The sequence below is a fragment of the Pteropus medius genome, unplaced genomic scaffold, assembly GCF_902729225.1.
Source record: "Pteropus medius unplaced genomic scaffold, Ma_sr-lr_union100, whole genome shotgun sequence".
Lineage (NCBI taxonomy): Eukaryota > Metazoa > Chordata > Mammalia > Chiroptera > Pteropodidae > Pteropus > Pteropus medius.
Window position 1 is genome coordinate 11,229,580 of NW_024346667.1, and position 26,136 is coordinate 11,255,715.

Below are 26,136 nucleotides of genomic sequence, written 5' to 3' on the forward strand. Positions count from 1 at the left end.
AGATATGTATCTCCTTTTATTAGGAAACCAAGAGGGCTTCCAGAAACTCCCTAAGTAACCTACTTTCAACTTAGTGGCTAGAATTGAGTCAACATGGCCATGTCTAGCTGCAAAAGGCTAGGAAAATATGGAAGACCATTGCCATAGTTGTCTTAACCTAATTATGACCCGCCATTTGGGGCTGGGCACACTGCCTATCCTATAAATTTGGCAAGGAAGGAAAGGGAGTGTTTGGCACACCAAACCTTAGAATTTTCAGATAAAGCCACACTGAACATCAGCTCACAAACCAAAACGATACAAGGAAACCAAGGGCAAAGAAGTATAGTAGACACAATAAAGCAAGAGTTAAAATGGACAGGCTCTAAATGCTTCAAAAGATTAAAATCCTAAAAAATGCTAAACTGCTCAACTGGTATCTTGATTCTAGCTGCTTCTCTAACTGGTTTTGTCTTCAATGCGTACTTTGAGCATGTAAAAACCACTCTCTTGAATCTCGAAGGCACAGGAAGTCCACTATAATCTGCCTGTATTCATCCTTTCCTACACTAATCTCTTTGGTGCCCATGCTGATTTCTGCCTCTGATGTGACATGTATTCTTTACATGCATCATCATTTATCAATATAGGTGCTACTTTTCCTGGGAGCTACCTCCATGTAGCCTTTTCTGACTCTCCAACCCAGAACTATTTGTCTGAACTCTTGTATGAATGTTCATAATACAACAGGATTAAGGGCTTGACACATATCTAAATTTAGTTAATATGAAATTATAGAACTGTAGTTACCCTGACTTCCTGGTTTCTGTGGTAAGTCATTCCTTCAATACAGTAGGCAAACTACATGCTACACACCAAACTAAACACTGAATTACAAGCAAGCGACGTGGGACTAGACTTTAAAATGCTAAAAAAAAAAAATGATTTCTAAACAGTTGACAAGTACAAAGTATAAAATTCAAAGAATAATGAGTGTGTGTGTGTATATATATATGCCTCCTCTTTTCTATTCTTTAGCCAGGCTATTCTCGAAAGCATTGTTTCTTGAGTATCATTTTGTGTATTTTCACATAAGTGGTGGTGTATGTATAAATTGCTGCATCATGCTTTTGTGCTTGATTTTTTCCAATCAGGACAAACTGAGCAATCTCATTCTTTTAATAACATCTGCACTGATGTGTATATGAATTGGTAATACTGATTTTATAAAAAACCTTTTTCCTTACGTTAGCAACTGTAAGACCTTTTCTATTGCTATATAAAATTTTAAGAAACATCTAAATCCATATTTTAAAAATTCATGTATATAAAAATTACAATTAATGCACATCCTGTCATCAGCAATAAATAGAACTGTGCTCTTAATATATCACAAGTATTTTCTTTAGGACAGAATACAAAATCAGTAAGTAAAAATAGTGTTTGGCTTATTTTATTCAATATATTTGAAATAATCATTCACAAATTTAACCTATCCTTAAAAATAGGCACTAATTTCAGTATAATTCCATTTATGTACAAAACAAACCTTTTACATATTCACACTTAGGTAAGTGCACAGAAAGAAAAGCACGAAAGGCTATATATTAAATGCAAACACTGGTAACCTTTGGGAGAGTAATGTGAAGGGAGATCATAACCTTTTATTTCATATATTTATGTGTATTTGAATTTTTCACAACAAACATGTATTTATGGATTACATTAAATTTTTAAAGGCCTAATGGAGCCCAGTTAAACCATACTTTTTATCCACTGTTTGCATATTAATCAAAGCTGCTATTGTTTCAAGGAGCTCTAAAAGTCTGTTCAATAATTTCTAATTTTTCCTATTTTGCTTGCCCCATTAATTTATTAAGTAAACTTTTCTGCTCACTTGGAGCATGTTAGTTCCAGTTAATTCATTAGTCAGAAGTATAGCTGAAAGTGGTTTCATACCACAGGTATCCCATTGTTCAAACTGAGGAACTCAAGAGACGGGTAAGTTTTTAGAACTCTTGCTACACACTATCCAAAACACAAAAAAAAGTCAAATAGATTTAGATAATGTCCTCTATATCCAAACAGAAATGAATATATTTGGTACCATCTGTATTGCTATCTGGAAACTTGTTTGCAGTAATGTTGCCTTCAGATAAGTGGCTCATAGTCCTGGCCCATCAGAAATCGTGGAATTTAAAAATACACAGGTGCTTAGGCACCAACTCTAAAGATTTTGAGCCTGCACTTTTAAGAGAAAATGCTTTTTTCTAAATCTTAATCAGTGATTATATAAATGTATGTTTAAATAATGACATGACCTTGAGAATTACAGAATAGAGTAATTCAGAATAAAGTTCGGTTTTTTCCCTTGGTGGGGGTGGGAGGGATATTAAAATGATTTTTGATAAGATTCAAAAGCACCAAAAACATTGTAAACAAAACAGTGTTGTTTTGTAGTAGATAATCTTCCTCTGAAGGTCTAAACACACTGATAATATAAGTGCAAAGACTGAAAACAGATAACATATAATCCTGATGTTTATTTATCAAATTTCATCAGTGGAGTCTTCGACCGGCTTTTAAAATAAGGGCAGTTTCATTACACTGGCATACTTGGCAAACCACGTAAGTACAGAAACCTTTTCCAAGATTTTAAAAAGGGGGCAACACTGGTCAGCATTTGGTACATGAATATAATACACCTATTGAAAAATTTCCCATTCACCATAAAATTTGGTGGTAATTAGTATAGCTTAAAATGTCTCAATTTTAGAATGTTATGCACAAAAAGGGCCTTATCAAGAACAGAAAAGTGGCATTTTCTGTGTTCAGGCTACAATTTACAACACAACTGTCTTCTGATGTTACATTAAGTAAATTATACTTCAGGCTCTGGAGTATGTGGGGCATAAAACCTGATTAAAGTTTTACATGACAAATCTCAAATGTTTCTTTTAATAAATGGTTCATCAGTATTCTCAGATTCAGTCTAATCATCCAAGAAAAAGTAGTTTCCACTCTTCTTTTGTTCTACATCCTAAAAAATAAAATAGAGAAGCACAAAGGTCAACACCATTCTCCTGTATGTAGGGGGAGTCTTTCACTCACAGTATTACTTAGTGATGTTTATAGTGTACAGCCTCCTCTAGATATACTGTCTGCTTCTAGACATTCCTAGGTTCACTACTTATAGGCAAGATGTACCCTCTGCTACCCAGCCCTATTACCAGAATACCTCCCTTGGTTCACCTCAGGCAAAGCCCCTTTATATAAACTGCCTAACATATATAAAATTTTGCTATATAAAATACTGTTTCCAGGAAAACTATTAAATTCCATTTTATTTTAACTTTAAGCTCCTGGTCCAAAAAGTCCATACTGTCGTCAGTTTGAGAACTGCCTATTAAATAAAATATGTACAAATTTTTATCAGTACCATTTACCAACTGGCCAGTTATAATCTATCCCCATACTCGCCTAGCTGTTCCCTTACTAAGGTTAAAGTATGACTGTCTAAGATGACTGGGCACAGACAAATGATGAACAGGTGTATCTGGAGACTGAACCGTGAGTTTCTACAAAAGAAAATGACAATATGAAGTATTCATAATGCTCCAGGAAAAATGTTTAGGAAAATTATGCTGTGCATAATAAGTGTTCTAGAATTTAGTTCCTCTTTTCTGCTTAATATGCTTTTCAAACTGAAAAAAACTTTTCACTTTTAAGTCAGAATTTGTCATTTCATTATCCTGGCCAGAGAATAACAAATCATTTATAAACGAAATATACAGTGAAAGCTAAAGGCATCCAAAAATCGTTAGGTGCTTAAGAATACATGATGTGTACGATGGCCTTGTCTTTGCCTTCCAAGAGCTCACAGTTTAGTAGCAAAGCTAGAGGAGTACAAACATGAAAACAACCTAGTAACTGCTAGGTTGTGTAATATACTTGTAAAGCTTCCATTTCGGATGACGGCTAGAGGACGATGAAATGTAAGCAGCATTTTAAGTAGGCGCTGCAGGGGATACTAAAAACACAGAAATAGTTTTCCTAGAGTTTATTCACTTTTTCTTTTTTTAAGCGACCAAGAGATTACTGCCTTCTAAAAACAAACCATATTTCACAGACTACATCAAGTGTAGAGTGCACAATTATTTTATGTATCACAAAGAAAAGCACTGCCAATTAAACTGACAAAATGTTTTTCCATTGTTTAGAATTTTATGCTCACTTGAAGGAGCTTGTTTAGATTCTTAAAATACACATTTTAATCATGTTGCTCTTGTGCATACATAAAAAATATACATGAGAAATTAAGATATTCATAACAACTTATTTTAATAGTAAATTAGTATAATCTGAAGGCATTTTAAATGGCAATTAAACAACGCAGATCGTAGAACAGTGGGTACAAGTCAGCAATGGTAGCTATGTCATAATTGCTGCCTATAAGACAAGTATGCAATTAGACAGTAAAATGTGAAAAACATGAGTCTCAGATTTAATAATTAATGTAACAGCTTTCCATTGAGAAACATGCCATTCAATTATTTACACTGAAACGTAACCCATGATTTAAGATAGTTTTTCTACATACCTTAATTGAATTGAGTTTGTTTATTCTTGGCCTATAGTTGTTTGGATCTCTTCTGAATGTAATTTCAAGCTGAGACAAAAATTTATTCATGCCAGCCAAAAGCGTTTGAGGACTAAGGGAAAAATAAGCTCAATTGTGATTAAGATTTACCCTCTAAATTTAACTACTTTTTTGGGATACAGAATATCAAGAATCACTGTTCCCTCTAATTCCCCAATCATCAGTCTTCTGGATAACAAAATAATCACAGCATATTATAAACTCTATGTTCAGAAATGTCTGCTTGGACTATATAGTTTGGCGATAATATTCTTGTGTAAAAACAAACAGTTTAACCTGTTTCTGATATGGAAAAAGAAACATTTAAGAAGAACGTACTACTTTAGCAAAACAAAAGTTAGGAGAGTACAGAATTTCAAATCTGACATTTTTAGGGGAGAAGAGAATTGAACAGAAAAGATAATATGAATGTTAGAAATTCAGCACTGGAGGGAATTTGAACAACATCATGGTTTTCAGTAATAAGAACTCCTTTTAAAATTCCTATGATTTATTCATCATCTTCATCCAAAATTCTTCAATCATGCCAAGTGACATTATACATGTGAAACGTTTCAAGCACTTTGTAAATACAGAGGGGGAGCACCATTATTTGAATAAATAAGCTTTATATCGTCTAGGAATTTCCCTTACTCTCAAAGAAATATGTAATTCTCAATAAAAAATATACAAATTTAAAGTGGAAAAAAAAGGAATTCTGGGAAGAAGCTCTGTAAAGTACTTTTATTTCTTGGGTGAATTATTCAAACAGCAACTCCATTCCTCAATTTCTAATACCAGAAAACATTATGTTGCAATCATATGAAATTGATGTTTTTATAGGTTGAATATCAACCTATAAATGGTTGAATATCATTAATTCCAATCACTACCATATGGGTTTAGTACCAGAAATATAAGAAACTATTATTACTTTTTAATATTTTTCTTAATTATAAGAAATTAGTCTAAAAACTACTATTCTACCTGGTCTCATCCAGTATTTGATATGGATACTCTGGGAGTCAGACTAAAGTTTCTGGCTCGCTCTTTCTTAAAAATTAAAATGGTATGAGTAAGGTTTATAAGCTTATTGGAAAAATTTAAATAATATTTTCTGATTGTTAGAACTTAGTGTTGCATATTTTAGAAAGCAGTCTTACCTGTTTGCAACTGTGTTCTTAGATGGAACACCATCAAAGACAATGACCCGATCTGCCAGATAGGTGGCCATGATGAAGTCATGCTCCACAACGAAGGCTGTCTTCTTAGCATGGAGTATAAAACTAAAACAAAATTTTGAAGAAATCTTTTATAGTTTTATATCATCAAATATTCAAATGCTATATTCAGCACGTTGCATGTCTGTACATATAATCCAAAAGTAATACTCTTATGAGCAGGACGTTACCGTTTGACAACTCGAGCTGCCATCAATCTTTGCTCAGAATCCAAATACGCAGATGGTTCATCAATTAAATAGACATCAGCAGGTTTGCCCAAACAAAGAGCTAAAGCCACTCGCTGCAGCTCACCACCAGATAACGTCTGCACCTATTTGGAGAAGAAGTTTGGCAAACCATGTAGAGACATCCAGTTTAAAATAATAAAATAAAAAAATTAGAGTACCTCTTGATCGATGATGTTTTCAATTTGTAGAGGCTTCATTACATCAGTCACAAATTGTGGATGAGTGTAAGCATCTCTTATCTTTTCATGTAGTAACTGTCGAACACTTCCCTGTTTTTAATGGAAAAAGTATTGACATTTTATTTCAGTATAGAGCTACTGTAATTATAAATTGTTCCAGAGCAAAAGCACATCAATTTGCCACCAACAGGTATTTTTATGTTTATCCATCATCTATTGCATGTTTTAAGATTTTTAAATTAAAAATCCATCATGTCCAACAAATAAAACAGTAATTTTAAAATATGAAACTAGTGAATGAATGTTTCAGGGGAGAAATCATTTGAATAGGAATAATTCTAAAGGGCAATGTAGGTATCAAGTAACCTTACATAATCAGTAAGATAACACAAAATGCATGATAGAGGTGAATCTTATGATGTTTATTGCTTGTTTTTTTCAGGAGGGCTGAATCTGAGAACTTAAAAGGTAAGTTTATCAGAAAGTATCAATGACAAAATTTTTACTGTAAGCTAAGCCATTTCAAATAGGCCTGCCTGACAAAGTGAGTGTGGAGGTACTGAGTGTAGACACTGTAGTTAAGAAGTTCATTACGCCCGCACAAACTAAAGGAGATTAGTCTCCATGTTTTCAAGGTTCATCCATGTTGTAACATATATCAGTATTTTATTTCTTTTTATGGCTGAACAACATTAGATTTTATAGATATAAATATCGATTCATCAGCTGATGGACATTTGGATCATTTTCCACATTTTGGCTATTATAAATAATGTATTTGTACGCAAGTTTTTGTGTTGAGATAGTCTTCATGTCCCTTCGGTATATATCTAGGAGTGGAAATGCTGTTTCACATGTAAGTATGTTTAATTGTCTGAGATTTTTCAAAGTGGCTCTACCATTTTACATTCCCACCAGCAATGTATGAAGTTCCTTATCTCTACATTTTATCAATACTCGTTACTGTCTTTTTGATTTAGGTCATCCCAGTGGGTGTGAAGTGGTTATCTCCTTGTGGTTTAAATCTGCATTTCCTTAATGACTAATCATGCTGAGTATCTCTTCCTGTGCTTACAGGAAAAAACGTCTATTCGAATTCTTTACCCATTTTTAATCTGAGCTGTGAGAGCGCTTTATATATTCTGAATACAAGTACCTTATTAGATACATAATTTGCAAATATTTTCTCCTATCCTGTGGGTGGTCTTTTTACTTTCTTGATGGTGCCATTTGCAGCACAAAACACATTAGGTTTTTAAAGGTTTATTTTGGGAAAAGATGCCAATCACATTTTAAAAGCATTTTCCTAGTAGTGGAAATGAATAAAAGACTGTAGTCTTAATAAATTCTTTAGCCACTTTTGATAAAACTATACAGAAACTAATTTAGAGAAGAATTCTGATATAGTGAAAGATTAAAGTTATAGATATGTATGTATGTGTGTGCATATGGGCACAAACTTTAATACTCAAATAACAATAAAACTCACAGTTGATTTGGGACTGATTTTCTGTGGCTTATAACTGACATTTAGAACAGGTACTTCTCCTGCAAAATAATGCAAATAAATAAGACACAGTAAACTTTAAAGATCTGGGCAGTTTTCAATGTAGAACAAAAAGACTCAATATCACAACAGTACCTCCTTCATCCGGTTTCAGTCTTCCAGCGAGCATTCTGATAAAGGTTGTTTTACCAGTCCCTGGCAACATAACACACAACAATCAGTCCTAAAAGATGCTTCACATTTGGAGTAGATTTACTCCAAATGTACTACTAGACTTTAATGGAGAAATTAGTTTTAAGATAACCACACTGACACTACTGAATTCTAAAGGTTATACAAAAAAAAAAACTTAAACTTTCATGATTCACCTTCTCAAGTATCATTCTAAACTAATTAGGAGGAATGTAAACTAGTTAAAGCTTATAATGACCATTTAAATAAATGGTAGACCTATAAGGTGTAAGACGAGTTATTTTTTAAAAGACATATTTAGTTAAAATATCAATACACACAATTTATTAAGATACTATAGTACTATCTTATGATTGATATCATCATGAAGTCCATTTCCATGAAATATTTAATTGCGACCCAGCTCAAAATTCTTCCATTAACTAAAGACTGATACATTGCAGCAGTCTTATAAAAAATTTCTCTTCTACAGTTTTGTAAGTCGTAAGTACATACACTTCAATTTTTTTTAAAATCATAAAAGCAATGCCAAATATTTGGTACTCAAATTCATTTCATAATTATATTTATGACAATCTAATATTAAACGATGCTGATAATATAATTATTTACAAAGAAAGACTATTTTGAATTTAAAATAAGAAAAGCTCCAAATAAAAGTGCATTTAAACTAGATTACTTCTGAATTACCAATTTATCTTTCCTAGTCAGTTTCCAAGATGAATCAATGCCCTTTCAATTTATACATAGAAAAAACAGCTTAAAAAAACTGTATTTTTACTGAAGGTTATGAAACAAAATAAGAAATATGAACTTGATTGAATGACACTGAGGTTAAATCATACAATGTTACAAAATGTGAACTATACTGAGAAATGTACGATTCAATCCAGGTCCCAGACCTATAACCAAGTCAAAGTTTTCCATGGAGTAGTTAAAACTAAGTTACTAGGTAAACAGAAGAGACTTTCAAGTATCACAAAATAAGGAAAACTTACCATTTTCTCCCAACATTACCATAATTTCAGAATCTGTGAACTCTCCAGCTACAATTGCTAGCTCAAACTCTCCCATCTTTTTCTTCATTCCGGGATATTTATACATACACATCTTTTTAACCTCCTCTTCATTTGCTGTCTCAGCCACTTTAAAAACAAGTGATGCATCTCTGAATCTCAAATTTTCTGTTGGAACGTAGCCATCCAAAAAAATGTTTATGCCTGTTGAAAAGTCATTGACAATAGATTAGTAAAGATAATTAAAGACTATATTTTTTTCAGAGCAAAAAATTACTAAATAAAAGCCCAAACCCCAGGTTCTCTTCGGAGCAATCTAAGCATAGATTTTAAATTTTTGTGGATTTATAACATGCAGTGACAACATGGTGTTTCACTGTATCTAATGCAAGTTTACATAATTCATGCATATATATGTGCCCATGTATATACAGATATGAAGCACATCTTTTCATTATGATGTGATTTTTATATAAGGTTTTTTTCCACGAGGTTTTATGCAACAGCATATGATGCCACGTCTGCTGTGTTTAAAAACTAAACATTTTTTCTCTAAAAATGACAAGTAGTAAAAATAGGATATTTTCATAGATTGACAAAATGATATGAAATAGTTTGGGGAATCATTTTTTAAATAATTTAAATTATGCGCATATGTTTTCAAATGACCAATCATGTACTAAAAGTTACAATGTAGTGCATTTTCTTTCCAATTATTTTTGTAGGTTCCAAGAAATTTATAATGAACTTCATTTGATTTTTTTTGCTTCACTATACAAAGGTAAACACCATTATCTAAACGAAGTTTAATAACTGAAAGTAAATTAACATATTATTCACAAGATGCCCTCCATACTAAAGTTCTATAACGGCAGACACACAGAAATGAAAAACTGCATTATTCAGGAAGCAGTGAAAAGATGTTTTTCAGTGTTTCCTATATGTAAAAGAAATTTTGGAAGTCTTGAAAGAACGTCTAAGAACGTTATTCATTTCGTTTGAAACTGAGAGCCACATCGGGGGTCCTGTATCCTCAGCTTAGAATATAAGTGGTTCAATAAATATTTGCTGACAGGACAAATGGATATGTTTATTCTGCCAAGAGCAGCATTTTTAAAATCTTCAACTATTTGAAAACTATATATGTGAGGTTAAAGATTAATACCAAAGATTAAATAAAAACAAACTTGAAAGAACCATTTAGTCCGAGTGCATAATTTATCAGGTAAGGAAATGAAGGCTCAGAGAAATAAGTGACCTTTAGCAAAAAGCATTAAGTTAACTTAGCCTTTACATTGTCGTTAATTTAAAAATGAGTCCAAGCTCTTAACCGCCTTTACAGTTCAGAGAGAGCTTTTACATATACTGTCTTACTTTCAGTATGTTAAAAGAAAGCAGAATGATTAAGTGGTTTGTTACTTGAATTGTTTTAACAGAAGAGGTACATTAAAAACCTCACCGGGAACCATTTTGCCAATGGCACAGCCTTCAGACATGGCATTTATAAATAGAAAAATGAAGACTGCCAGATATCCACACCATTAACAAGATTCTACAACTGTTACTACTATATGGAATAGAGAGGGACTCAATAAATACTTGCTGAGGCAAATAAAACATAATTAATAAGTTTATTTGATATCTCTTAAGACTACTGGAAACAGAACTGGGCAATCTCACAAATTTTTCCTTAAAATATGTATCTATTTATCTCAATGTACAAGAAAATAATAAGTAATAGCAATCCCTTCCCCAAATCTTAAGTATGTACTTTTTAAAAATTAAAAAAGCTACGATAGCCTATTTAGGCCAAGTGTATGATGCAATATAAAAGCAAGAAAGCAGTGAAAGGAAATGGGAAAGAAATTAAAAGGAAAAAGGCATACTGGATGGAGTGAGTGCACTGGTATTTGTGTCAGGAGCCACTTAAGTGGTGGGCTAGTTTTTACTTTTGTCCAACTTGCTTAGGGAGGGAAGAGACACACACAGAAAAGAGAGGCCAGAAAGTCCCTTTTTCCTGAAAGTAGAAGGAATACATAAAAATATACTTACTACAATATTTTATTAGATTTTAGTCACTTATTAAACTATAATATGTCTACTAAACTCTCTTATTTGAATATACTTACTAAATTACCTTATTAAGACTTTCATTCTTAGTTCTATGAACTTAGGATACACATAAATTTGAAACATGAAAACAAGATGAGCACTAAATAAATTTTAAGTGTTTCGCTACTGGTGCTGGCCTGTCAAAGATAAAGTTGAAGATGATAAACACTACAATGATGCGGTAAGAAGCCAAAAAATAAAACTTTAATATAGCAAATAAATAATAAAACTGATGGAGCATTTCTACCTTCCCCAACAGAAAATTCTCCAAAAAGAAATATGTTTTGTATAACTGATGTATATAACCTTATAAATACATTTTGTCGAGTGATTAAATTCCGTAAGAACAAAATTTTAGATAAATAACAGAGTGACATAGAACTACTTAATATCAACAATACATTTTCTAAGCATTAAAATAAAAAAAAGCATTGTAAAGTTTTTCGAGTTACCTTCTCTTACACTAAAAGGCATAGTGACAACACCGTAAGCACTTGGTACGCCATATAAACAGCAAATGAAGTCAGAGAGATAGTCTAACACACTTAGATCATGTTCCACCACAATGATATATCTGAAAGTAAATACAAATTTTTAAATGAAACATAACATATATAATAAAATTAAAACTATGATTATTATTGCTACATAACTTTTTTACTAGTGTAAATTTCAGGAAAATATATATTTAAAAAAAATTAAGTGTAAAGACCATATTAAACAAAAGCCATTAAATAAGATTCATTATCAATGTTTCTATTTCACATCGTTTTCCTAAACTAAAAGAAACAGTTAACATGAAATAGTTTATGGATATATGAAATAAATGCTTTGCTATAAAGAATGTATTTTTAAAGAAACTTCACAAAGCAGAAACAATTATGAGATTTAAGTAGTCAGGATGCAGATATATATCCCCTAACTTTTTATCAATCTATCACTACAGATTATTTTAACTCTAAGACCTAATACATTTGTGAAAAGTCTAACTCAATCATTTCCTTCACTTTGTCGGACTAATCTGTTTTGACATGTATCCTTATTATAATTAAGGTTTCTACCCTTTCACAATATAAGACTGTAGTGATTTGCCTGAACATATACTAACCGACGTATATGCTACCTGGTTGTAAATCACTCTTTTCGTTCTATTAATAATAATAAAAAAATTAACTGTGAAGGTATATGACTTTCATTTCAGTATAATAAAGGGGTATAAAAATATCTGATAAAAAAGAGCTGGAGTTTAGAACTGCTGACCTAACTGCTTGTGGAATCTTTTCTTTACCAGACAGTGAAGTCCTTAAACACTGGGGCTACATTTCATACTCTTACATTCCCCAAAAAGCCTATCATAATGTCGAGGCCTATGTATGAAGTGAAAATTATGGCTACTACTTGACCCAACGAAGATTGTTTCTTTATAACTTATAGTCTCAGTTTCACTTCAAAGTATGTGGATCATTTGCTTCTTGAAACTAAGAAGTCAAATTTCTCAGTTCTGAAAAATTCTCAGCCATGATCTTTTCTTGGCTTTATTTTTCAGACTTCTATTAAAATATACATAAATAGTCTCCTCATTCCATTCTCCATGTCTCTGAACCTTCTTTATGGATTTCAATCTCAATCTCTCTCTGCTGTATTCTGGAAACTTGCTCAGATTAACTGTTCGAGTTTCTAATGCTCTTTTCAGTTGTCTCTAACCTGTTTAATCTGTCCGGTGAGTTTTCAATGTTATGACTATATTTCTAGATTTGAGTTTTTTGAACATTTACCTATTTTTTGTACTGTGATATTTTCAGAGTTTTTGAATCCTTTGTTTATGCTTTTAATTATTTTAAATATTATTTATAGTCTCTTTGATAAATCGCCTGAAATTTCCTGAAGGTCTAATCTTGCTGTCTGTTGTGCCTACTGACTCGTTTGTGGATGGTTTCCTCTTGTCATCTATAACCCTAGATTTGAGCTCATGAATCTTAACCTGTAGGAATCTGTGTAACTGGGGTTGAGTGGTTTTATATTTGCTTCTGCTAAGGTACCACAGACTAAAGATTCTAGGACCCTCTTATTATTTTACTTTCTTACCGTGGAAGGTTCTTACTCTCCTGATTATATAAATTTTAATTCCATATTCATGTGAGTTGCTGGTCCATGAATAGATTTGAAGGGGAGCCATCCCTCTACTCCCTGCGAGCTCAGTGAGTGACAGATATATGCTTCCTCGAAATCTTCATGTGCTTACCCTTTTGCTGAGCAAGCAGTCCTCTGAGAGTCCTGGCATTTTATGTGTCATAATCCAATACAAGGGCTTGCTTCATCCCCACAAGAGGTTGTTAAAGCCCCAGATCTATTAGAGAGACCCTCTAGAAAGCCATGTTCTTGTCTCTTCTCTTTAATTTATAATTCTTTTTTTGGTTTCTGATCCCTAGGGATTTCTCTTGCTTTCTTGTAAGATTAGCTGTGTATTAAATCAGTCACTAAGGAGAGGCAAAGAAAATGTACAGAAAAATACCCCAGGGTTCTAGTCATGGCTTTGCCATGTAGTAAATCTGTAACCTAGAATAAGTAATTAGCTTTTCTGACCTTAAAATTCTGCATCTGCAAATGAAAATACCACCTGAATAGTCTAATTTAGAAGATTACTATGAAGCTCAAATGAGAGAAGATTTAAAACTGTGCAAACTACAAAACCACCTCATTAATACAGGGTGTTGTGATTATTTAACAGAAGTTAAGAACTCTTGTGCTTGGTAAGACCCTGAACACCTAGAATTATTCTAGTGACCCATATAATGTTCTACTATTTCTGTGTTTGAATGACACATTTATTTGAGGATCTGGTAAAAGCTAAGGATCTGCTTCCCAGAAATCCATTCATGTATGCCAGAATTTGCTTATCATTTCAAAGCATTCCTAGTGCCCTGCAAATGAGCATGGTAGTAAATGAATCTTGTATTAAGAACCTCTGTTCTAGACAGAGGAAGCTAAGTGGTAGCTCAAATAACCCAAATGGAAAACATGCACATGTAATGACACTGATGGTCTCAGTGTTTAATCTTCAGAAATCCGAAAAACTTGCCAAACAAAATAACAAAGACATATGCCAAATCTGTACTCACCTATCTGGATTTATTAGAGATCGTATAGTAATAGCAGCCTTTAAACGCTGCTTGACATCTAGGTAACTAGAAGGTTCATCAAACATGAAACTATGAAAAAGAAAAGCAAATATAATAATTTAAAAGACAAATATGACATAGTCATATCTTGCATTTTATTTTAAAGCACTGTAATATAATTTCCAATTTAACAACAAAAATCCCCTCTGTATCCTAATGAGGAGTCCCCCATCATGGTAAAAACTTCTATATTCTGTTCAGAAGTAGAAGAAAAGAAATTATGAAAAGCAGGACTGCATATCAAGTCTGGGGACAGACTCCCAGATTTGGCTAACTTACAAGTTGTTAACTTCTCATGAAAAATATTCTGATATACTCTGAGGTAATTCAGAGACCTTTACTCTTGTCTTGATTAGCTAAAGTCACTTGCATTAGAGCAAATAGATTTTGGAAAAGAGGGCAGTGCACGGAACTATAGAATACTATGTGGACAAGAGCTAGTTGTTTCAGATGACAGAGGAGAAATGTGGAAGATGAGAGCAGTTAGTATCTGGGAGAAGAGAGGCAAGAGAATGGAGGAAGGAAACTTGCCCTTTTCACTTCTCCTCTCGCTCTCACATGGCACGCGCCATCCTAATTTAAATAACTTAAAAGACCTCAAGTTCTACTTGAGATACTTAAAAAAACTTGCTGGCTTTGAATAATTTGTCTTAAAAATTATTCCTCTTATGAATCGAGAGAGTAAGTAATAAACAACTTACTTTACATTGAAAAGGTCTGGAACCCATAAATTGTAAAGTACTTATCTAAATAAATAAGTTTTTCCTCCCGCAGAACTAATAGAATGGGCAATAGATGTACAATTGCTTCAACATCTTACCTCAAAATTAAAATCGTATACTACTTCTATTAATTTCTCTCAAAATCACTGCTTTATTAGCAGCATTACAAATAACAACTCTAAAATAAGGACTGAGACATAAAAAAGGTATAAATTAACCTACATATCAGCTTTCTGTATGCAAACAACAGCACAAGCAAATCTCTGCAATTCTCCTCCTGAAAGATCTTCCACATTTCGTTCTTTTAGATGAGTTAAATCTACAAAGAACATGGAAACATTGTGTTTAACATTATATATTTTATTTCACCTCTTCTAAGCAAAATATATATTGCATGTCATTCTGCGTTTGAATATTTCATTTGAAGATTATGTTAACAAAAAGTAAATAAGACTAGTACTAGAGATTTCTCCATTTATTTTAGTAATCCATATAAAGATATCTATCTATGAGTTAAGTTCAAGGCCTACTAAAACACATACACAAGAAAACACTTACCCAGCTGTTGACATACAATTGCTTGTGTCTTTGTTTCATCCTTTCTATCCAAAATAGAACCCACTGTCCCCTGTCATAATATACCAAAAACAGTTATTACTATTTCTTTCAATATTAGTTACAAAGTAAAACAAGTTGAATTTGATATATCTTTTATCAATATCTATAAAACATAAGTCCCTCCTAAAAAGCAACTGACCTTTGCAGCCTTGGGAATCTGGTCTACATACTGAGGTTTGATAATAGCTTTTAGGTCATCTTCTAGAATCTTGGTAAAGTAATTTTGCAATTCAGATCCACGGAAGTAAGTCAAAATTTCTTGCCAATCAGGTGGATCCTAGAAATACATGTATAATGATCTGAATTTAATTTAATGATACAACTGCAAGAGGGTGACTATTACACAAAATAGAACATATATCCAAACAGAATACTTCTGGCTTCTAACAATCTTAAGATTGAAGTGGATTAAATTTCAAATCAAGACATACCAACTCATAACAGTTTAAAGAAGCTCAGCATAATCAGTTAAGCAGCATCAACAGATTTAAAAAAAAAAAAAAGGAGTTTCATTTGTATATAGTTTCTCAGCATTAATTCCATGAATAATCTTGGGGAAAAAAAAAATCACACACACACTATCCTTTAGCCTCATAAAACCGACCTATATACTCATTTTTATAAGGTAGTAATACATACATCATACTTTCCAAGGTTTGGCTTTTGTTTTCCTGCTAAAATTTTTAAAGCAGTTGACTTTCCAATACCATTAGTTCCAACTAATCCCAAAACTTCACCTGGACGAGGAATAGGCAACCTGTCATTAAGTATACAAAAATAATAAAACTCAGACTTAGGTAGAAAAAGCTACATATCAGAATGATGTATTTTAATGCACTTGCACGCCACACACATCCATTAAGCTAAGAGATATATGCCAGATATTATTGGCTATTAGAAAAAAATCCAGCCAAGATTAAACTGTTAATTGTTAGAAATGTATCTATGACAATATTACTCCAAGTTTTATACATTCAATTTTCATTCAGTCTGTTCTAAAGTAACAATTCTTTACATCTAAGGCTCAGTTTAAAACAAAAATGCTTTGGTAAAAAATTACATAGCAGGTGCAACCTCACACTTTTTTTTTGCCTGCCATTTACTTACAAGGAGAGAAGTGCCACATCAACCAGAAATTTTCCACTTCATTCTCCCTGATGCAGTAGGCCCCTTAAAGCTGGCAGGTTGAGAAATACCTTTTTATTAGTTCAATCTACACTCCCAAGTTCAGTATATTAGGGTTCAGCAGATTAAAAATCTCAAAGTACTCTTGTGATTTAACAATGCATGTCCAAGTTCAGAGTAATATTCTCCGTAGATCATGAGATTAACAGATAAATTAAATCAAAGACAAATTTCCTTAAAAGTTATTTTGGGAATAAGCGTATTATTAACAAAAATGACTCTCAACCTCAGTTGTGTCTTAGAATCATCTGGGAGCTTTTTCAACTTACTGAGGTCCAGACTCTTCATCCAGAGAAATGATGTAATTCAACTGGGCTGAAACCTGGGCATTAGCAGTTTTAAAAAGACCCCCAGGTAATTCTAATTTAGCCAGAATAAACCACTGACATATACAACATGATTCTGCATATTACAATATTTTATTTCTCTTTAGTGAATGTATAATACAACTTTTTTCCAATTTTGCATTTCTCTGAAAATTCCAAAATGTATTTTATTTTACTCTTGACTGAAGTAAAGAGGACTTGAAAATATACCTGTGAAGTTTGAAGGCATTGGCACAATATCGATGTGTCGTTTCTTTTTCCAAGTTGCTTGGTAAATTGACAATTGATAAGGCGCCAAAGGGGCATTTCTGTTATTTAAAGTAAAGAATTTTTTGTTACTTTTCGGAAGTATACACATGACTAAAATGGATAGATTAAAAATTTTGTATAACCAAGCTTCCAAATGTGGGAGTTGCACAAAGATATAAAATATTGTTTTTCTTATTTACTTAAAAATAAGTTCCTTGAAGGTAGAGAATCATATTAATTAACTTTGTGTTCCCCTTAGTGACTGCCATAATCCTAGTCATTTAATGTGTTTGATACTTTTTGAAAATCTTACAGAACTTGAGGTTTCGCGTTTGTTTTGTACATTATTAGATAACAGAAGGCTAAGACGCAAGATGAAACATGATTCCTGAGTACTATATGACTGCATATTCAGCCCACAATAGAAGCCTTCCCTCTTCCTCCTTCATCCTGTCTTTGTACACATCCTTTTCTACCCTGAAAAGTTCTTTAAGCTCACGGATTGTACCTTTTTTGGTCCATTTTCATGTCCCACCGATAGCTAGTGTAACATTTGCATAGATCAGGGATTAATGTCTTTCTGCTGTGATTTTTAACCATCTCATATGAAAATAAGATACTTCATATTCCAACTGAGTAAATTCTCATTAAAAAGGCTTATTCATGGAAAAACTTATTCAAGTAACAGCTGACTATCAATTAGATAAATGACCAACAAGAATAAGAACGACATGAATGGGAAGGTTATTTAAGAGTAGTAATGTGGCTAGAAAAATTTCTGAGAAGTACAGAAAATTTAAAAAAAGTACCTCCAAAGAGTATAATCTCAGAATAGATATCTGTTTAGCAGAACTGTTCAATGAGCTCAGAGACCAATTAAAAAGTCTCTGTATATAAAGATTTCATTGAATTCACATTTTATAAGTCACAGGAACACAGGCAAAACAAAACAAAAAAATTCACATCCTCTAACTAAAACTATTGATTCTTTATATGAAATTTTTTTTGCCAATGGAATTACATCCATTTACAGAATTCTCTTTATTCCATCAATATATATAAAATGCTCACAGGTTGCAAGTAATTTAAAATTCTCTAAAACTACAAGGAAAAAATATCCGCACTGTTCATATATGAGGTGCATTATAAGTATCTTAGTGTTCAGTGGTATATACTACCCCCACTTCCAAACAGACTCATCACATTAGTATCTTTTCAGCCACTGAATTGCATACCCCAAATTTTGGAACCTAATTTTTCTATAGCAGTGAAGAAAGAAAATAGTGTTCTTTCTGCATAGAGTGAATAATATATTGTTCAAAATCAGATTTCCAGCACCCAGGACATCCGCAGGCATATAATAAGAGATTAGTAAGTATTTGCTGAAAGAAGTGTTTCTTCCTTATATTTTCAAAACAAGGGAAAATGCTTTCAGTACCACGAAAATTTTTCTGGATACTTAGCTAAAGATTCAGAAACCAATGTAAAATACATATAAATATTATTAGAATGAGTAACAGGGTGGCATACATATTCTGGTAAGGTCCTTTTTAACATATATTACCTAAGAACAAAAAAAAATCTAAATTAAGAACTTCATCCATTGGCTCCTAAATATCTTTTATGAACTAAAGTTGGAAATTCATCATTCTTAAGTCAAAAACCCTAATCAAACTATTCAATGCAACAAAAACTAATTGAAAAACTATCCTATTGAAATAAACCCAACGACAGAAGAATGTATAATACAGCGGGAGCAGCACTTAAAAATTGAAAAATTTGGGCTGTGTGCATTTCAGATTTAAAAATGTCTGCCATATGACTCATATTTTTTTGTATTCATATTTCCAAAAATTTCTGCTGAAGATATGTTAGAGAATGTCCTTCTCATAAAAGGGTGAAAATGAGAAATTAATTTTGGTTGGAAATGGCTTTACAAAATTGAGTATGGCAAGGATCACTTTAAAATTGGGTGGTTTAATTAAAAAAGCAACAATATTAGATTATTTACATAAGAATACAATTTACTTAAATTTATATTCTTTACTCAATGCTTTATATTTCACCTCTTTAAAAACAGTTATAATGTATTAATAATTTTGATTTCATTTTTAGGTTATAAATTTGATCAGAGAAATAAATATCACTTACCTTAATACAAATACCACAACCAATACAAAGAGTTTCAGAAATCCATGCTATTTTGCTCTGGGGTGTAACTTCAATGCATAATTTTCCTGGCAAAGGAAAAGATAGAATTAAGCTATTTTTTTCTGACATTCCAATTTTCTAAACATTGTTATTTAGGCAGTTTGATTCCAAAGTTCCACACAGAAGCAGATTTTCAAAAACAAAGGCCACACAGAAAATTCAGTATCTTAAATCAGTGTGTTGTGGGGAAAGATTTCTGAATTTATTATTTACATAAATACTCTTGTCAAGCAACAGAGAGATGACTCTAAATGTTTATTTTATTACCGAGGAAGAAAATATGCTAGTAAAATTGTGGTAGAGCCTAAATGAGTTTTATTTTTAAGTTGACTGACCTGAATATGTAAGTCACAAAATATGCCTTGGAAATGGCAATGTATATCAGAGAAAAGAATGAAATATGTTAGCTGGATCAGTGAAGCTCTGAGAGGTATGTAGTCATCTAATGTATACACAAAATAAATTTGGTATCAAGGATATTAACAATGGAATTTCTGAACTGCGTGGCAGACTATAATAGATGACATCTAAAGTTTCTTTCAAGATACAGTAAGCTAGTACCTCACTAGTACAATTAAAGTAACAATTACTTTTAACACAGCCCTTAAAGACTACCAAAAACTAATCAATTCTGAATTGCTGTAATTTATTTAATCTTGAATATGTAGCAAAGCCTCACGAACAGTAATTCTTATTAAGCTCTTCATTCTTGCATTTTAAAGTGAGAATATTATCAAACACAAACATACTGGCCTTCCTTTCTCCATGAGTTAAAGTAATTACAGGATTTTGTAGAATAGTAAGAATCTTAGTAACTTGAACTCTGGTCTGATTTTACATTCAATAAGCTTTAGAAAATACTGATATTAATACTTTATTCTATAATTAAAGAAACAATCATTTAGTCATAATAAAAGAAAATTTAGAACAAAATCTGGTCTTATCTTTACATTTCAAATAAACTAATGGCTAAAGCCTAGAGAATTATGAAGCTCATTTATTTCTTTTAAAATCTCTTATCTTTAAATGGTGCACAGATCAGCTTACCCATTCGAACCACAGGGCAACTCTTTTTGCACTCCTGCCGACATTTCTTAGGTTTACATTTGTCATGGTTGACAATAGAAATTCTCGTTAATTTATCCGCCATAATTCTAAGTAAGAAAGAATATCCAGCTCTTCTATTAAAGAAAAATTAACATAATTATGGCATAGTCGATGTAATCGGTTAAGAGAAATAAGTCATAGGCATAAAAGTTAAATACATTATCACCATATTCAGATATAATTGTCTGGAACTCTTAAAAAAAAACCTAGTGAAAAGTAATAACATAATTTAGAAAGGCTGGGAAAACAAAGATTTACATATATACCATTAATCAAAAAATTCATAAAAACATTATTTTCAAGTCACAAAAAAAGATACAGGAATCAAGAAGATATATACACATGTGAGGAAACTTTCAAAATATCGCTGAAAAACAAAGAAGACCTGAATAAATACAATGACATGTTGTATCAGTTTTTATAATAGATAATAGTTCACATCAAAGATTTCAACTTTTCTTGAATTTATACATTTACTCCAATCTCAAGGGCAAATAAATAAATAAACCAGAGAAACCAAAGCTAAAGCTTTTATGCATAAAGAATAGTAGTAACAGCCAAGAAAACTGAAAAAGAGCAAGGAGAATGGGGGGAAACTACACTTGGCAGATAAAAAAAAATGATGTAAGGCCTTAGTAATTAATACTGATGCCAGAGTATGAATAAAATAGAACAGAAAGACCTGACATGAAAACTAATACATATGATAAAGAAGTTTACTCCTTCCCTTAAACTGAGCATTACTTTATGTCTTATCTAACTATAACGACACTACTGATGAAAATGGCAAATAATTACTAAGGTTCTGACCACCATGTTCATCAACTAGAAAAAGTAAAAACTGTATTTCACTAGGAATTTGCAACATGGCCAAGATGAATTTTATGCTAACAGCACTGAAATGAAAAGGGGACCAGGTAACTGTATGTACAGACTGTGTTTACTTTTAAAGCTTTTTTAAGTTTTGATATTTAACAGTGCCATCAATTACAAAGCTAAGGTCAAAGTGAACTTAAAAATCTTTTACAATATTGGGCTTAGAGACAGACATTAATTTTCTAAGAATGGTGATTGAAAAATTCCAAAAAGTACCTTAATACTCCAGTTATTTTCTCCAGTATGTAATGAAAGAACCTAAAGCCAAAAGACTATCGGTTAACAAAGACATTCTGCTGGCTTTTTCTATCAATCACTGTGATCCTCAATCCTTTTTTTTTCCCTGACAGACTGCTTCCCTTTGTAGACCCCTCAAGTATTTCTCACAAAGCTCGATATCATTAGGCTTGGAGGGGGATAAGAGGTCTTGTTGCCCCCAGACTGTTATTCTCTCTCTCCTCACTAAAAAATTCGACTTCTGCCTCTCAAAGCACCCAACTGCTTTTGTCATTCACTGACCATCAGATCACTCCCTCTCATTCTTTGAGAATTTCAGATCTTGGCTAACTTTCACTCTCTTCTACAACTCCAGTCATAATTCTTGGTGATTTCAATATATTCGTAGATGATTCTTCCATTAATAGTCCTCTCAGTTCATTAACCTCCAATGATCTTGTATTTCACCCTACCTCAGCCACTCATTCCTTTGGTCAACCTTCTGACCTTGTCATTACCAATAATTACAATCCTCCCATAACCTCCCTTTCAAATACTCCATTCGCCAACCACCACTCCTACGTTTTCAGCTCGCCCCTCTCATATTCAACACTCCAACAACCCTTTGAATCCCCCCATTTCTCAGACTTACTATCAATAACTCTTGATTCTACTACATTTCCACTGTCCCTCAGCCCTCTGTAGTTTCATTTGCCTCCATACTCAAAATTCCACTGTCAATCATTTATACCCTTAATTACAATCCTGGTTAAATGCAATTCTTCACCTGCACACATAGAGCTGAAAATGGGTAGAGAAAAAACAAAGCCATGCTGACCAGTATAATCTCAAGAGAACTCTTATGCCAACCAGCAATCACACTATATGTATTTCCAGAGCTAATCCATTTGCACGCTAAAAGACATGTTAAGGAGAATGTTCCAACAATTCTTCCTCCTGTCTTTCGCATCATCAATTACTCTTTCCACTGCCTTATTTCCATCAGCATTCACTCTATTATCTGACCCCATCTCCCCTCATTGCTTTATTTCTCCTTCCTTTTATAGCAAGACTACTTGAAAGAGTTGCCTATAATCAGTGTTTCAAATTTCTATGTATTTTCTCAGAATCCATTCCAAGTTTTAGTGCCTATCATTCCATCAAAACAGTCTGTCAGGCCATTACTCTTAACTGCTTCCGAACAGATCTCTTTGCTTCTGCTCTTAACTCCTTATACTCCAATCCTTGACAGTTCACTCTCAATACAGGAGCTAGGATGATCTTCTTAAAAGTATAAGCCAATTCATGTCACTCTTCTACTTAAAATCTTGCAATGGCCTCCCTACTCACTCTGAATAAAAGCCAAAGTCCTTAAAATAACCAATAAGGCATTGATCGGTCTAATTTTCTGATATCATCTCCAACTACTCTAGCTGTTCATTTTGCTCCAGCCACATTGGTTCCTTGCTGTTTTTAGCACATGCCAGACATGTTCGCGCTTCATGGCATTGGCATTTTCTTTTCCCTCTGCCTGTAATGCTATTCCCCAGGGTGAGCTGCATGGCTCACTCCTTTAAGTCTTCAATGTTTATTTCTCGGTGAGCCTTCTCTAGCTGTATTACCAAAAAATAAACCAAGCTGCCTTTCTGTCCCTCTTCTCTACTTTTATTCTTCTTAACTTTCTACTATAAAAGCATATATTTCATATATATGTATACATATATGTACATATTTATTGTGTGTATTTGTATATATACGTGTGTGTGTGTGTGTGTATGTATGTATATATATATTCTCTCTCTCTACACACAGACAATATTTTTCTCTCCACAAGTAGAATGTACTCCATCATGAGGACAGGGATTTTTGTCCATGTGTTCATCACAGTGGCTGGACCAGTGCCCAGCACATAGGAGCTGATACATATAAATGAATGAGAAATTTAAATAATTTTTCTACAGCTTTTAGTAACTTCAGAAATCTTGCAAGTTACCAGTATTTCATAGTGATAGTTATCCACTAAAATATACGCTAAAAAAAAAAAGAAAAAATCACCTAAAAGGAGGCTAAATATTTGTTATAAACAAAGTTATGTTAACTAATAGGTTTGCTCTACCTCTTTAAAAACTTTCGGGTCTCATAAAGATTAGAAGAAAAAATTAAAATGATTTTTGAAATGCTGCAAAAAAAGCCATCATTCTGGAAGTGACAACTCCCTAAAAACTGAAGATTCTTTAATTAGCTATTAAAATAAACCTGGACACCATACAAATTACCTGGTTAATAAGTATAATAAATTCTCCTCTTGGGAATAAATCCTTTATCATAAAATTGCTTTAATTAAATCTTATTTATGCCAAACTACTAAAATGTTTTACATAATATTTCAAACCATTTTAAAAAAACAAGTGACTGTAAGAAACAATTTTTATAGAAAAGTAAAAACATACCAAAAATGGTGAATAAGCTGACACAAACAGTGATATAATGCATTTAAGAAAAAGACTCTTTGTAGAACTGTTAATTAACTGTGGAAACACCATTAACTCAATTTCTATATTAGTTTTAAGAATTGGGGAAGAAGCGGGTTCCCATTTTCTTTTTCAATGAGAAAGATACAACACAGTAAAGCTTGGAGGGGAAAAGCACGGTAACAGATTCCTGGGATCAAAGAGGGACTTGAAGATGTTTGAGATCTGAAAAACTGTGTTCAAAAGAGGTACTCAAATCATGAACCTCACTGTCAATTTTCCCTTGGAATTGGGAGGAAAAAAGAAAGTGAAGCATAAAAGAAAAGCATCTGCAGTTTAAGACCAAAATTACTATATTGTGTGAAAGCATTTAAAAGACAATTGTTAACGAATGATGCTTACTATCATGTGAAATATTCTAACCTATGATTATTGTAGGTTATTAGTCTTATAAAACACCTAAGTTGGGAGTGGTGCACAACTCTGACTTCAAAGTCTTAAACTGAAGACATTTAGAAGGGACACTAAATTAATATTGATTTCTTGCCGTGCCCCCAGCTTTATATTAAATGTTCTTCCTAAAAAAATATTTTTTTTATATGGAGAACAAGATTTTTAACTAAAGAAAAAAAAAACTTTTAGTTCAAACACAGGTAAGAGCCCTTGGTTAACACTAACAAAGCATCATTGTCAGGCAGTTGGTATAGAATGAATATTGTCAGTACATGGGACAAATGTACTGAGGCCTTCAACACAAATGCCACATCATAAATGCCTAGTTAGCAGTCCTGTGGAAGAGAGGGTAAAAGAAAAACAAAACATTGTTTTGAAAGTTCTCAATCTTATTGATTTAACCACAAAAAAACCCGAGAAAAATAGAGGTGTATGTAGTTTATGGAAATCAGCTTTGGCCGTCGTGCCTACAGTGTTGAATCATTAAAAGGAAAATAAAGGCATTGTGAATAAAGATAACACTCAATATGTCAGGGAGTTTAAGATATAATAAAGGGGAATAGGGAAAAGTCACCAAGAGAAAAAGTGTCAAATGCTATAAATGCGCACCAAAAAAGCTAAATAGACGTTCGTTCAATTGGGAGATTACGAGGGATAACACGAGTTACAGTAGAATACACGTTGCTCTTACACAAAAGTAGAGCGACGTTTGGCCGTCATTTCTGTAAAGACTGGGAGTGGACAAGTATTCAACTTCATGGCGGCAAGATGCCATGACTCGTTCCATAATCACCAAACCGTGGAAAAAGCCACAACTTCCCATAATCAAATATGCATATGTGAAAATGTATCCATTTTACTGTACCAGGGAAGGGGAGGGTGTACTAGGACGGATGCTGTAAATTCTGAAAGTGCCTTCCTCTCTAGAAGGTTCAGCTCTAAGGTAGAAGCGGGGTAAAGGGAGAGTGGAAGCGGTGAAAATTCGATCGTTGAGATGGCATCTAGGTCCATTCTCGTAGCCTCTGGCAGGGGTGGAGAGCAACAGCGGCGGAGAACCAGGTCAGCTGGAGCGGAAGCGCGACGTGCCTCCAAGCCCTCGCCGGCACCCGCGTTCCGGCAGTTCCAGCTGTCCCATCCCACCCGAGCCGCCTGCCACGCGCTGCTGCCGTCACCTGAGGCCTAACCAAAGATTCTTGGAGAACGTCCCTACAATCTTTAAATCGTGGCAAACTGCAGCTAACGGCAAAAGTCCTCTGCGCTATTCACTTACCTGGAGACAATGATCCCCTTGCGGAGGGGAGCCCAGAGGCCAAGTCAGTTCTTGCCGTCACTTCTCAGCGGCACAACGTGTTCCTACGGCCTCCGGCCAAAATGGCGGTGCCCAGCCGCCGCCTCGCGCATGCCATAGGGACGTAGTGCGCACGCCCA

General features: G+C 33.3%; 1 protein-coding gene across 3 annotated transcripts; it reads right to left on the reverse strand.

Annotated features, from left to right (window-relative positions):
- Positions 1 to 1,416: 1,416 nt before the first annotated feature.
- ABCE1 (ATP binding cassette subfamily E member 1) lies at positions 1,417 to 26,131 on the reverse strand. Of its 3 annotated transcripts, XM_039876048.1 has the most exons (19): positions 25,979 to 26,112; positions 21,785 to 21,826; positions 20,633 to 20,766; positions 19,526 to 19,611; positions 17,336 to 17,433; positions 16,254 to 16,371; positions 15,754 to 15,891; positions 15,555 to 15,624; positions 15,219 to 15,315; positions 14,215 to 14,304; positions 11,548 to 11,669; positions 8,966 to 9,187; positions 7,911 to 7,970; positions 7,758 to 7,816; positions 6,248 to 6,358; positions 6,030 to 6,172; positions 5,782 to 5,904; positions 4,580 to 4,691; positions 2,503 to 3,019 (listed from the first exon to the last, which is right to left on the reverse strand). In XM_039876048.1, the coding sequence occupies exons 3-19, from the start codon at positions 20,733 to 20,735 to the stop codon at positions 2,972 to 2,974; spliced, it is 1,800 nt and encodes a 599-aa protein (XP_039731982.1). In that variant the 5' UTR covers positions 20,736 to 20,766; positions 21,785 to 21,826; positions 25,979 to 26,112; the 3' UTR covers positions 2,503 to 2,971. The 3 variants fall into 3 exon arrangements, with proteins under 3 accessions (XP_039731981.1, XP_039731982.1, XP_039731983.1); XM_039876047.1 differs by lacking the exon at positions 21,785 to 21,826 and having other exon boundaries at positions 1,417 to 3,019; positions 25,979 to 26,131; XM_039876049.1 differs by lacking the exons at positions 21,785 to 21,826; positions 25,979 to 26,112 and having other exon boundaries at positions 20,633 to 20,786.
- Positions 26,132 to 26,136: the final 5 nt, after the last annotated feature.

Coding starts and splice junctions, on each gene's coding strand:
- ABCE1 (XM_039876047.1), bottom strand. CDS start 20,735: ATGGCGGATAAATTAACGAGAATTTCTATTGTCAACCATGACAAATGT. Junction 6,359..7,757: donor AAATCAGTCCCAAATCAACT/GTGAGTTTTATT, acceptor CATTAAAAACAG/GGAAGTGTTCGACAGTTACT. Junction 3,020..4,579: donor ACAAACTCAATTCAATTAAG/GTATGTAGAAAA, acceptor TTTATTTTTTAG/GATGTAGAACAAAAGAAGAG.